The 14989-nt window shown below is 31.2% G+C and overlaps 2 protein-coding genes across 2 annotated transcripts in view; both read left to right on the top strand.

Annotated features, from left to right (window-relative positions):
* Su(Tpl) (Suppressor of Triplolethal) overlaps positions 1-13726 on the top strand; it is a 38614-nt gene extending 24888 nt beyond the window's left edge. The window contains exon 3 of the mRNA XM_065503495.1: positions 6768-13726. Within this exon, the coding sequence (XP_065359567.1) occupies positions 7642-11589 (3948 nt within the window). The 5' untranslated portion in view covers positions 6768-7641 and the 3' untranslated portion in view covers positions 11590-13726. The remainder of the gene's footprint in view (positions 1-6767) is intronic.
* The window catches only part of Mi-2 (chromodomain-helicase-DNA-binding protein Mi-2 homolog), a 66728-nt gene that overhangs the window by 27439 nt on the left and 24300 nt on the right, over positions 1-14989 (top strand). The window lies entirely within an intron of this gene.

Genomic DNA, 14989 nt, shown 5'->3' with positions numbered 1-14989 from the left:
TTTAATTACACAAATTTACACAAATGTATGCTTTAATTAACGATTTTGTCATTGTTTACATTTTAATTTTTGGGAAATACTGAGATGATGTTGGTTAAAATTTGACATTACATACCAAGAAAACAAACTTATAGTTGCTATCAAATTCAATTCATTTTGAAAATTTGTTTTCAAGTTAACTCATTTACATACATACATAAAATATATTTAATTTAAATTTACCCATGTGTACATGTTTCAAAACGCGTGTTTTATAAAACATTATTCGTTTATTTATTTAAACAATAAACACACACCCTCTTCGTATTTTGAAAACAAAAACAATATACATACATACATATGTACATTGTAGGTCGACGTCAATATTTTGTTTTCGCGATTTCGAAAATCATATTATAGTGTATTGTTTATTTTTTAATCAACATTTATTTTATAATCTCTAATTGTCGTCAAGATATCTCTCGTTATGCATATTTTTTTTCTAAAAACACTACCTCTCCTCCCACTCCTCTCCCCATCCCTAAAAATATACAAACACGACCAACAAACGCCATCATTAATTTATTAAAACAGCCAACCACAAATATAGAATTTTAATGTGAAATATAAAATAAATTAAATATACTGTATATGACAATAAAAAGTAAAGTGATAAACAAAATAAAAATGACACAATGAAAGACCCACGAACAGAAGAGACAAAGACAAAAAAAATAGAGAGCAATATTGTTTATTTTTAATTCGAATATCAGTCAGCGTTACCAGACCATTTTAGAAAAAAAAATAAGTGTTTTACCACTTTTCTCCAACACAATTCCAACAAAGTTTTTATTTCTAAATTTCGTAAATTGCAAATACATAGTAATATCACGATTTCCAAAGTTTATATTTGTTATTATACAGAATCTTATCGGAGTCTGCTATCGACGGTGGGTGACTTTCATACGGCATTTCTATAATTATACGGCATTTCTATAATTATCGTTCAAATCTAGCTATTTATGCTCTCCTCGTATATATATGTCCTGTATGTCATAAATTTCAACTGTGTGAATAATTATAGTAAAAATCAATTCTGATTTTGAATGGTTAACTTTGCTCCTAGTACATCTGGGGATGACAACCCTTGGCCTAGTAACTCGGCTCATTCTGGTGCGCATAACCGTTTGTCGTGGAAATGTCTGTTTTTATAATTTTTATTTTATGTAAAAGATTCATAATTGTATCTTGGAACATTTTTGATTTTGTTAAAAGTGAAAGCTAAATATCTGTATATAAGAGATGAAATGGTTGCTGTCATTGTGTTTGTCTATGCTGAATGAAAAGTTCCAATTAACTAAAGGTAGGATCACACATGGCAAATATTTGACGAAAAAGACGTAACCCCTAAATAATATTCATTTAAATTATTTTATTTATTTCAAAAACGTAAAATGGTTATGCTTTTTTGAATAAATATTTGCATGTGTGACCCAACCTTAAGAATCATTTTCTGTGTCAATTGACTGTTGCAACGTGTTGCCGTAATGTAAATCTTGTTATCAATGAACAAGTCGCAACATTAAAACAATTTGTAACATGTTTTGGACTAAGTCTACTGAATCGGTCCACGAGCTTTTGCTCTTAATATATTGGAGTCTGCGTAAAATTAAGCAAAAAACTATAGATATTCCAAAATTTTAATAAAAAATTAATATTTAAATAAGAAATATTAAAAACTAGTATGTATATAAAAAAAATCAGCTTAGCTATGGTCGTCTGAGAAATTTTTAAGGTTTTAGTCGCATACTTCGATGGCGTCTTTGTGATGTGAATATAAGACGTCGGTTATTAGTGATTGTGTTATTCTCTGTGGTGAGTCTAAAATCTACTTCACTGAATAATATTTCCGTTTGTAGCCGGCCTTTGAATTAGCGAAAAGGTTTTCAACTCTGGTGTATATCGGACTCTGGCTTGACTTAGAGCTAGTTTCTGGGATAAAGATAGTCTACATTCTTCGTTTAAACCTAAATTAAACTAAAATTTGTGTTTCTCACTTATTGTTTATTTACTATATTATCTCGGTTTAACTGAGCAAAATTGGTGAGTTAAATCTAAGTATAAAATGCCAAAGCACAAACAGATGAAAAATAAAATAAACAATTCAGCACAGCAGCTCTTTGTTTTGATTTGTTTTATTAACATCAATATAATTTTGACACTTTTTCTTTTACAAAGTTAAAATTTACAAACACGGTTACTTTTTCTTATAAAATTTTAAGTATTGCCATATTTATATGAACAATTTTGAGGAATGCACATGTGATTTGATTGAAAAGTATGGCAATGCTTACAAAATTAATCCATTAGTGAGAAACTCAATCATTGGTTAAATATGTTTCAGGTTTAATATAACAGCGTGTTAAGCTGAGTTTAACTGACAAGTAAGAAACTAGCTCTTAGTAAATTTGTTTATTTGTAGGTGCTATTCGACCGGTCAGCTTTGCTTAACATTTCTTTTTAAGATCGGCTCGCATGGTTTAAATTATTCAGTAATGAATAATTATTCAGAGTGAATCTTATGTGTAGAGTATATTACAATGCTATCCAAAGACGTATATATTGTCCAAATCCGATCTAAATAATAATTAAATTGAATACGCAAAATCTCTAGAATTTAGCCAATAATCAAAATGGATTAAATATATTCCATCAATCGAACAATATTAAAAGTTTAAAAATCGATCTTTGAATAAAAATTTATTTATTTGTATAACATTTTTTATATCAACAGCATTAACAAACATGTGAGGATCGATCTAAAATTGGCATTAGAAGAACCAATATATATTTCAAGGTGAAAAGTTAATTCGTAAAACAGAAGCTGAAAGGAATGGGATTCGTTTTAATTTCGTTGTTTATGATTCGTTCGTAATTATTTTTTTAATTTTGCAAAAATTACTGTAACTACTGTCTCTGTTTTAAGATTGAAAATAGGAAACAAAATGAGTTATATTATTATAAATCATTGTATATTTCTATAATATTGATTTAACATATTAACTGTTTAACTTGTTATGAAAGTATGTAGTTGTTAATTATTAAGAAAAGAAAAAAAAAAGAAAGTAAAAGTTTTGTTTTTATTGTACCTACACATGTATGTATGAATGTACATTAGAAAAGATAGATAATTTTCTAGAAATACAAATAATTGAAAATAGAAAGAAAAGAGTAATGTGAGCGGTATACGAATTATTTAGGAGAAAAGTAGATCACACAGAGTTGCCACTAAAAAATAGTTTTTGACGAATTTTTATTTACATAAAATATAAATGTTTAATATAAATTAAATCATTAAACAAAATTTTATTAAGCAATTTTGTAATGGATTTGAATTAAAGAAAACTTTAATGATTCAATAAGGAATTAATTCTACAAATAATTAGTTCTCAAAGGAATGAATTCAACTTGTTTAAATTACTATATACCTTATGAATTAATTTGTAATGAATGTTTTTAAATATTCAATGCTTGTGAAATAACTTCCGAAATCTGGCAAGCTTAATAGGGAGTTACGTTTATATACACATACATATATAAAGAGAGAATACATATGAGAGTATATGAGTCCATTAAAACCCATTTTATATAAATTGCAAACTTGTTTTTTTATTTTAGATTTTTTTCTCATTTAAATAATATATCTAGCCAGCTGAGTATTATTGTAGAAGAAACGAAAAACAGAACCGAAAAAAAACAAATGTTTACACACATACTACTAAGACAAAATGTTAAGGAAAAAAATAAAAATTATGATCAGCTTAGGCAAGTGATACCACTCACGTACACTAAAATGAATGGTTACTTTCGTATATAGTATATTTGTACATATGTATGTATATAAATATCAACATACATACATATTTATTTAGTAGATTGAGTACTTGCTGCTGCTAAAGAGCGGCAGTGTTGTTGTTTTTGTTTGTAACTGAAATACGTAGATGTATCTATAAAATTATATGAACGTGTGTTTAAAAAAAAAAATACACAAAACGTCATAATTCTTCATGCATATTAGTGTTTGTAAAATTTTGGTAATTTTGACAACTCGATAAATTTTTTGGGTAATCCAAACCACTCAATACTTTTTAAACCTGAATTTAACATTTAAAAATTCTTAGTTCAAAAACGGAGTTACATTTTGTCACCAACAAATATTGAATTAAGAAATACAACTCTGAAAGTATCGAGTAGTTAGTTTTTTTGGGATTGAGTACCGGGAAAATAGCATTGAGTACCAAAATACTCAATACTTTTACATCACCACCAAATACATACATATATGTATGTCTAATGTACCACCACAATGTACAAAATACATGCATATGTGTAAAAAGAGAGTGCAGAAGAAACGAGAAACCACTTGAAAAAAACACAACTAAAACAAAAACAACACAACTCGTTAAGATTTCTTGTAGACAGACAAAAACAATAACAACAACAAAATTATACACCTTTCAAATTAAATCTACATACCTACATTATACACTATGTACGTATGTATGTTTATGTAGTACATAATTACATACCTGCAATAGGTTGACAAAATTTTGTTATTGACGTTTAAGATTTGTATTTATTAAATACATAACTGAAATAGGCACCAACAAATAGAATCTATTTTGTTTAATTTGCCATATTATACCTACCAGCAGAACTGGAATGTAATACTGAGCACTTTCATCTAAAATAAAATTGCAAAAAATCATTCGTGTCTAAATTTTAAGTTTATTCTTTTTTAGTAAGTGTCTTCTTTTTGTAAAAATAATAAATTGTATAATTGTTTGCAAATGTCTGTGGTGAATTTCTATTTAAACAATTTTGTTGCAATTTTACTTTTGCACTTCAACTTACAAAAGAACAAATTCCGCCCAAAAAACATACAAATATAGTGTTGACCAAATTTGTGTGGACATAAACAATTTGAATTGGAGAATTCCTGCTTTTTTAGTGGCTTTGCATATCTAACAAATCTTGTCGCAGTCATTTCATAACCTAGTTTTAATTTTTAAAAATAAATTGGGAACCAAAATTTGGAAAACAATACAATATCGATAAAACCAACATTCAGAAAACGTCTGATATTGTGACATTCGAATGATCTTAAAAACGGACACCACCAATGCCAATAAAGTTCAAGTAAAACTTTCTGAATTCGAATATAATTTTGTGACTTTACACACAATGAATCTTGATGCAGTTATTTCATAATGAATTTTTAAAAGAAATTGTGAACCAAAATAAGGAACCTATAATTGCATTAATATTATTAGTACCTATTATTTTGAAAAACATTTACCCTGATTATCATAATATTGGGTTAATAGAACTATCTGCGACATCTTTTAATATCGATAAAAATACATTCTCGATCTTATTTCATTTGAACTGACCATTGTCAATTTTCAATAAAATGTTAGTGAAACTTTCTACGTCCGATTCTTGTGATGGAATCATTTCATAATCATTTTTTAAATGAGATTTTTAATCAAAATAAGGAACATTTTCCACAAAACTATTTATGCGACGGCTCTTTTTTAACTTTGGAACCGAGATTTTAAAAGTTATATGTTTATTTAACACCATAAATTAATGCTATGCAACTTGGCTATAAAACCTTTATTACGATTTTTTTTTAATATAAAATAGGTACAATTAATAAAGCCTTCGGATCAAAATTCGAAAATCCGAAATTGGGACCAAATGTGTTAATGCTTAATATTTCATTTTAAATGTACTTCAAAAAACTACAAAATGAAAATCTTTCAATACAATAACAAATATGAAAAATGTTAGGAAATTTGAGTAGGTATCAACTTGAAATTTTAAAAGATAAGTCGGAAAAAATGGACCTGCATCAAGTTTTTTCTCTCTTGGTGCCCATAGACCAGATTTGTTCCAAATGAATCGCTCATATAGGTACTCAGTGTATATTTTCAGGCTTGATCGACTATACATACTTTGTTACTTGTTTTTTCTTTATTATTTCCTCAGAAATAACATAATTTTTATAAAATTAACGAAAAATTATAGCATTCACTGTATAATTAAAATAACAAAAGTCTTCCAAAAGATAATACAATGTATAAAAGAACGGCGTTAAGCAGTTATTTATTTTGTGCTCTTTAAAACTTTGTTTTATATAAAGACTACACTCTCGCAATAATATGATCTACATACATATATACATCTTTAAATAACATTTCGTTGAGCAAAGTGTAAAACCACTACAATTAAAAGCCAAATAACATAAAAAAAAATTAAATAATTACATACAAACAAATATACAGATACAGACAGACAGAGAGCAACAATGAAATTAATGAGAAAAAAAAAACATTCAAACAAGCAACCGATATCCATGCCTACCTTAACCCAATTCATTTATTGAAATTATTATTTAACAAAAAGAAATTTTTTCTATAATTCGTTTTAACAATTATTTTATACCACGGACGAGAAGTAGTGTATAAATATTTGCCAACAAAACAAAAAAAATACACGTCATTATTTTTAATCAGTATACCTATAAGTAAAAATAAGAAAATAATAATACTAAAGAAAAAAATGGGAATTAAAAGAAAACAAAATCAATAATAAAGTGGTGTAAAGCTAGTAAATTGTGTAAATACAAAATCGAGAGATACTTAAGAAATTGTTTTAAAAACAATTCAAATATTTTTTCTAAACATAAATATTAAATAAACGAAATTTAATAAACATTACAGCTCTGCCTTAAACAACAACAACAACACAACTATTATACCTATATAGTGAAATTCTCTCTAAATGAGTGTCACCAAACAGGCTAATACAAAAACAAATTGGTATTAGAAAATCCAAGGATAAATTTGTGAGGAAATATATAATCTGCCTTAAATAAATATCAAGAGAAGAAAAGCTCACAATAAAGGAGATTGGAAAAGTCACCGAAATTGTTATATATTGTTACTATTTGAAAGTCGAGAGCGAAAGAGAGAGAGAGATCAACCAGAACGTCCCTTAAAAGAGCTTGCCAAAGTCAAACAATCAAAATTCTCCCGTCTTAAGTCAAACTTTATCATCACACACCAACCAACCACCTGATAAGATCGGTCGGTCCACACAGCATTAACAACACAAACCCAGGCTTCCATGCTTAAAATTACTCAAAAATAAGAACTTACATTGAAGCTGTTAAGAACTTCAAAAAAACGTAATTAAAGAAAAGTAAATTGTGTAAAACACAAAACACCGTCATATATTGCACATTAATAACGGAACTGCATTCAATCCCTTACCGAAAAAAGACGAATTCTAATTATTTTTTTTAGAAGATCAGAAAAGAATACTTCCAAAACAGAGAGAAAAGATTTTCCAATAAAATCTTCCTTTCATTTTGTCAAAATTATCTATTTTTTGGATAATATTAAAAAAAAAGTTTTTTTTTTTCGTAAAAAAATTCACCAAACGAAGTAAAACTGAATTGTTTTGTCCATCTATATAATTCAAGGAACAATAACATCAAAATTTGGAATATAAAATCTTGGAAGAACTGAAAATACTTAAAATCAATACCGCCGCGTGTCTGTCCTCTCTTCCGCAGTTACGCTGAGAGGCGTTATGACAAATTCGATTGCGTCTGCAAAATGCCCGTCTGTCCTAACGTACGGCAAATATGGTATGTCACAGCGCAGCATTATCGATGATTCCAAAGAGTATATTTTTGTTAAACTTACTGATTCGGCATTACGTGCAATTGAGGAGTATCAGCGTAACGCTCAATCGAAACGTTTACAAAAAGGACAATGCGCCAAGATACAAATTAATGGAAATACTGGCGTTATAAAATTTCCACCCACAGCTGATGGTTCAACAACAGCAAGCGGGCCAGCCGATGGACGAAAGTTTGGATTTGCTATCGATGATGTTGAGGGCTCTTTGGAGTGCATACAACAGGCGGGTGCCGATTTCGATGTATTGGGATCTCTTAATTATCGTATGCGCATACATGCCAACGACGATGTCTACGATACGACAAGAACAAAAATGGCCATTGCCGAGGAGACGGAGAAGAGTAAATGTATTCGTGAGATTAAACCTAATCAGACAGACATTGGACGAAAGGTGAAAAGACCCGTCTCGGCTGCATCCATACAGGCCTATACGAATGGTACGACATCGACCTCGTCGACGTCGGCTTCGTCATTGTTAAATGGTCTAAGTAATGTCAATGGAATAAGTGGCAGTAGCAGCAACAGCATTAGTAGTAGCATTAATGGCAGCAGTAGTTATTTAAGTAATAGCAGCAACAACAACCACATCAGCAGCAGTAGTAATAATAATAGTCGTAATAAATTATCAGCAACATCGCTCAATCAACATTCACCGCCACCTGGTGGTGCTGGCGGAGGAGGTAGTGGCAGTGGAGTAGGTGTAAATGGTTCACGTTTGTTATCAAATGCCTCCTCTCTGCGCTCTTCCCCCAATCCGTCTCTAATAGGTGGCAGTGGTACCGTTGGGGGCAGCGTCGGCAGTGGCAATGGCAACAGTACTAATCGTTATGGCAGTCCTTCAAATCTCCCTTCTTCCAACTTACCCTCGTTATCTTTAAATATGACAAATGGCATTGGTGGTTATTCCCCACCAGATTCTGGCATTAGCAATAATCACATGCCGCCGGCTTCATTGCATTCACAGCAAAAGAAGACGAACATTGGCAACGGTGCCAACAGCAGAGGTAATGGTTCAGCCACCGGCAAAGGTTCTGTCGGCGCAAATGGCAAAGTGAATGGGCTCTCGAATGGCAAAACTCTTGATGTCTCACGAAGGAAAATCCGCGAACGTCTAATACACTTGTTAGCTTTGAAACCATTCAAAAAACCCGAACTCTATTCGAGACTGCAGAATGAGGGCTTGGCTACACGAGAGCGACAACTGATCAGTACGATACTCAAAGACATATCGACAATGTCGCGTGACAATACATACAACTTGAGACGTAGCATGTGGAATGATGTTGACGAAAATTGGCCATTTTTCTCGGAACAAGAGATCCAACTATTGAAAAGACGTAAGCCTCAGAATCTAACACCACCTATGAGCTCGGATGCCTGTAGTTCAACGTCGGGCCAAAGTCCGACTTCATCTACCCATACGGGAAGTCCGCCCCCATTGGTGGCACCTACCAATATGAATGGTGTAGGTGGTGGTGGCGGCATAAAACGAACTAGTCTAGAGCCAGATGTGTATGATGGGGCCTTAACCTTGGGTACGCAACCGAAAAAACAACGTATAAGCCATTACAAGAAAGATGGCAGCAGTAGTGTTAGTAGTAATATAATAAGTAACAGCAATTTGGGCACTGGCGCAAGAATGGTTATGGGAGGAGGAGGAGCAGTAGGAGGTATTAGTAGCGGTGGTGGTGGTTCTTCGTATAATCCAAATCATCGTTCCTCATCTGCAGCTTATTCTCCCCACACCTACAATACAGGCAATAACAATGGCAACGACGAGAATTCTGGAAATTCTGATTTAACATTTAATGTGCTCAATAATATGGATGACTTTATACAGCATACGGCTGTGGTGGGAGGCGATTCAACTTTTACCGGACGTAGTAAAACTACAGCGGGTAACAATAAGATTTCACCATCATCAATTAGCAGTAGTTCCAACAACATCAACAACAGCAGCAGCAATAGTACAACGTCCTCAACGACTGCGAAAGAGAAACGTAACTCTGGCGGTAGTAGTAGTTCATCCAGTGGTTACGGCAGCAATCGTGAATCTTCGTCAACGTCATCATCTTCAACCTCAGCCATGCGTCAAAAAAATTCCCCAACGCCATATGCTAATAATTTTGTGCCTGAAACTAAAATTTCTTCAAACTCCAATGGTAGCAGCAACAGCAGCAAGTTAAACAAACAAAAGCAGCAAGTGCAAAGACAACAACAGCAGTCATCTCCTAGCTACACAAACAACAACAGTAATAACCAACATCCTCATAAATCAAGCAGCAGCTGTAGTATTGGCATACCCAACATTAACGATGACTATTCACCACCATTAGCACCACCAATACCCTCTGCCCATTCAACGACAAACCACAACACAAACACATCATCTAGCCGATCGCGGCACCAATTAACGTCAACTGGAACAACAAATGGTCGCAGTGGTGAATCGTCGTCGTCGTCGTCAAGTAAACATTCAAAATCTTCAACGGCGACTCAAAAGCATTTCAATAAACATCATAGTAGTAGCAGTAACAGTAAAAATAATCCAGGTACGACTAATGTTCAACAACAGCAGCAAAACAACAACAATAATCACCAACATCCTCAAACGCAGCAGCAACTGCAGCTGCAAGAAGATCAGCAAGCGTTGTACAATGCTGCGCGTACACCACCCCAAACTGCCTCGCATTCATCGCAACAAAGCCAACAGCAAGAACACTCTTCGCCCACACAACAAATTGCCGCCGCTGCCTCGACATTTTCGTTAACCAACCACCCCACACCATCGGGAGACGCACCTCGCTATGATTTTAGCGGTTACACGGCCATTACAAGTATTGAACAGAGGCGAAAATACAAGACTGAATTTGAGAGTGACTACGATGAGTATCGTAAACTTTTGGCACAAATCGAAAGTGTTGGACATCGGTTTCGTGAATTGGCTGATCGTTTAAGTCGTGTACAACAGGGTTGTATCGATTACTATAATATTAAGGATCAAATTGTTTCTGAATACAATCGCATACGCAAAGAAGAGGCCATAAATCGCGATAAACAGAGATTTGACTATTTGCACGAGAAATTGGCACACATCAAACAATTAGTTATGGATTATGATAAGAAATTAACCAGTGGTTTGGCGGCTCCCACAACCACTACAACAAATCAACAACAGGAGCCACTAAACCAACAGCAACACCAGACACCGGTTACAAACACTTCAGCTCACTTATCACCAATGCTACAGAGCAGTGGCGAGAGCAATCATTCACCTCCTTTGGTGATAATCAATCCTACGACTGTGAGTGCTGCACAAACCACTAAGAATTCTTCGTCGTCCCATGCTAAAAAGAGTTCAAAACATCATCAGAAAAATCACCAGCAGCAGCATCTACAATTGCAGCAACAAGAACATTATCAACAACATCATGAACCTGAAACGATACAAATGGATGATGACGACGATGATGATGATGACGAGGGAATGTTAATGCAATATCATACTGATGATATTGGTAGCGATGGTGGTCTTATTGTTGCAAATCATTTAAATCGCCCACAACACGGTACAACTCCTGCAACTATAACACATTCAGCAAAGCGAAAGCATCAGCAAGAACAGCAGCACCACCAACATCAGCCTCCACCACCACCATCAACACAACAAAATCACAATCATACTAATGATTCCGATTCTGATAGTGACTCAAGCTCATCCTCTTCATCCAACGACGATGATAACTCAGATGATGATAATTCTGATGCTTCAGACGACGATGATGATAACTCTGATGATGATGATTCCAACGATGATGATAATGATAACCAATGATCAAGACCATAGCAATGTACCCTTGTTTTACTGATGATGACGACCAAACGCAAACAAACCACTCTTATTATTATTGTTCTTCAACACTACTACTACTTCTTCGGTTTATATGTGTAAAATAATTATTATTTTTTTTTAAATTTTAAAATAATATAAATGCAAAACAAATAAAAATCGAAATGTATAAACTAATTAATAAATGAGCATACTGAGAAAAACTAGGAAATATATAGGGAAACGAAAATGAAAATAAATTCAACCAATTTGTTGTTCATTTTTTTTATTATAAAATTCAAGTTCCCGATTTTATTACAACTTTTGAAAGGCGTGTAGGTGTTAATACAAGAACTTTTTCTTTAATTATTTATATTTCTTGTTAATAATGAATGATAAAATTTTGAAGGTGTTTTCAAAAAAAAAGATATAAATATAAAATTAAAAGAAATTTTTATATAACATCTAACAATTACTTCATCAAGTTCAGTTCGATTTATAATTTATTGGAAAATTAAACTTATAAGAATTTTGAGAAGTGCTTTAAATTTTTTAAATAACTTCTTTGTTATAGCATTTTCGACCAGGCTATTAAAAAGTGAAATATCTCTAATAAAATCATGTCAAAGCTTAATTAGTTAGAAAAAGTATTTGTAATATTCGAAAATTTAATTTATTTTCCAATAGCGCATTTTTATCGATAATTGTTAATGACAAACATATTCTTTCGAATATTGCATTATTTATCTACTATATTTCCAGCCGTTAGACATTTTCATATTGTAATTATCAACAATAATGTCATATATCATGATATTTAAACACCTTGCAGTACTAATGCATAATACAATTCGAATGAAATAATTTCGGATTATTCTATATGCTTTTAAAACATTTTTACTATGACATCTTGGATTTTGTAGCAAATTTGTTCAGAAGACGGTATTAAATTGCTGCGTAAATCGATTAAAAGTAAAATATCCATCCTGATTTTTCATATTTGATAGACATAATACGTATACATACAAGCTCTAATAGGCTCGATTGTTAATTATGAATTATAAAAATTATACAAATTTGTTAACGTTTTCCCCAAAATGTAAGATAGTCTGGGGCATAGAGAACATAGAGCGGAAACTCGAAAAAAACTCAAACAAAAAAATTACTCAAAAAAGTTACACATACGAGTGTTGTTTTTGTTTTCACATAGGTTTTTTTTTACTAATACATTCTCACCACTTAGGTTTTTGTCAACTGAGTTAGGTCTTTGACAGGAGAGTTTCCGCTCTATGTGTTTTCTCTATGGTCTGGGGTGCCATATCGCAATTCAATTCGAAATTACAAAAATATTGAGTTCATTGTCTTGAAAGACAAACAAGTATTATGAATATTTAAAAAAATCAATGTAAGTTATCAATTTCTGTTAAATATATTTGTGGTAATTTAAAAAATGCCATTCGAAAATTCAAACTACATATGATGTACTTGTAATTGTTTAAAATTTAAAGATAAATTTATCATTACTTTATAATTAAACGGATATTATGAAAATACATAATGAAAATATTCCAATTCGTATAAAATCAATTTAAAACGAATAAAGCAGAATTAATCCTTTTTCACATTAAGGTATATTCGTTCTTTCCCCCTTTTCTATGTTTCACCGAAGACCGCTCATTTTTTAATTAGTTTATATGTTTCCAAAAAAATATATAAATATAAATAAAAAACAAACAAAACAAAAACCTTAAGCAAAAACAATTCAAACTAAATACATGAAAAACAAAATATGTTGAAATTATTTGTAAGCATAAGTGAACTTATACACATATTTGCAAGCAAAAAAAAAAACTCCTCAAAAAAATTATAAGAAAATAAAAAAGAATTTTTTTTATATACTATATAATAAATTTATATTTAATTATTAAATAATAATATTAAAAAAAACTCCCAAAAACAACAACAAAACACTAAAGTGTAAAACGCAAAAGTTTGTAGCTACACATAAAATCTTATTTTTTTTAATAATTGTGTAATAATTAGCCATGTAAGCCTTTTATCATTTATTATTTTTAAGTTAAAACAAAAATTATCTGTTTTATTTTTCTGTTTTCAAATTAAAATAAACAAAAAAGCAATTTTATTGTTTTTCGTTTTGTATGAAAAAAAAAAATGTTTCTTACTGCAACTATTTCATATTGAGGTAGCTCTTACCAAATAGACAAAAAATCTTACAGAAATTAAATAATTTTGTCTTTTAGTAGGTTTTGGATTGGGAAATAATTGGCATATTTCATTCGTTTCAGTGTCGGTTTTTGATTTCAAGATTAGCTTTTAATTTAAATTTAATATATGAATGTTGTTTCTGAGTTGTCGAATATTTTATTTGCTAGTTTTAGCGGACAATGTTACACAAGAAATCATATTTATATATAAACATACAACCGCTGATGTAAAACTATATTCAAAACCCTCTCTTATAAAACACAAGATTTCGCTTATTGATAAGGAATATTAAATTCTTTCTTCTATTTTTAAAGCCGCTACTAATTTCTAAACATAATTTATTGTTAAAATTTTGCATTATTGACAATTTTATTAAATATTCAGAATTTTTTGAAATTTTTTGTTGAAAGTGGACCAGGGGGCAAATCACGGCATTCGATATCGAGTGCACGTTCGTGCAGAGAACATTTTCGATGGCCGCAATGTTTTGGATCACGGTAGTCGATCGTAATTGTGGCCCAAAATTTTACAATTTTAAAATAAAATATGTATATTTTTTACACTAATTTTGAGAAAATATCAGAAAAATACGTATATTTTTATTTATTTATTATATTACTTCATTGTTTTGGTTGATTTGTTTAGTTTTAACACAAAACGGCAGTGTTTGTATGTTTTCGATAAGAGATTACCAATCGAGTACAACTTCGAGTAAATACGTTTCGATAACGACTGCCGTGATCCACGTTAACTACATTTCGATCACAAAGTACTAGATTTCGAATGCGGTGATTTGACCCCAGAATGTTTCATTTCAATAAGACTTGTATGTAAAAGTATATAAAGGTCATAATAATAAATTCATAATACTTCCATTTGGAATATATAAAAGTGGCCTTAGTTCATATATCTGAAAATCTTTATTAACATGAGATTTATACAGTATTTATTCCGGCTCAAATATATATTTATATATAAACAGATTGATCGATTTGAAGGGGTGTGTACTATGTACATTCGAAGACCCATAGGATCCATTGTCCCTTTAGAAATATAACCAGGTCTGTACTAGATGTGAAGAGAAGAAATTTAATTGGAGAGACAAAGATAATTAAAGTGATGAAACCAGTCCAAAGAAAAAATATATAAGAATATAATAAACTTGGATACCCAGAGTCCA

Source organism: Calliphora vicina, chromosome 3 (assembly GCF_958450345.1).
Source record: "Calliphora vicina chromosome 3, idCalVici1.1, whole genome shotgun sequence".
Taxonomy (NCBI): Eukaryota; Metazoa; Arthropoda; class Insecta; order Diptera; family Calliphoridae; genus Calliphora; species Calliphora vicina.
This window is presented reverse-complemented; position numbering and strand designations above follow the sequence as displayed.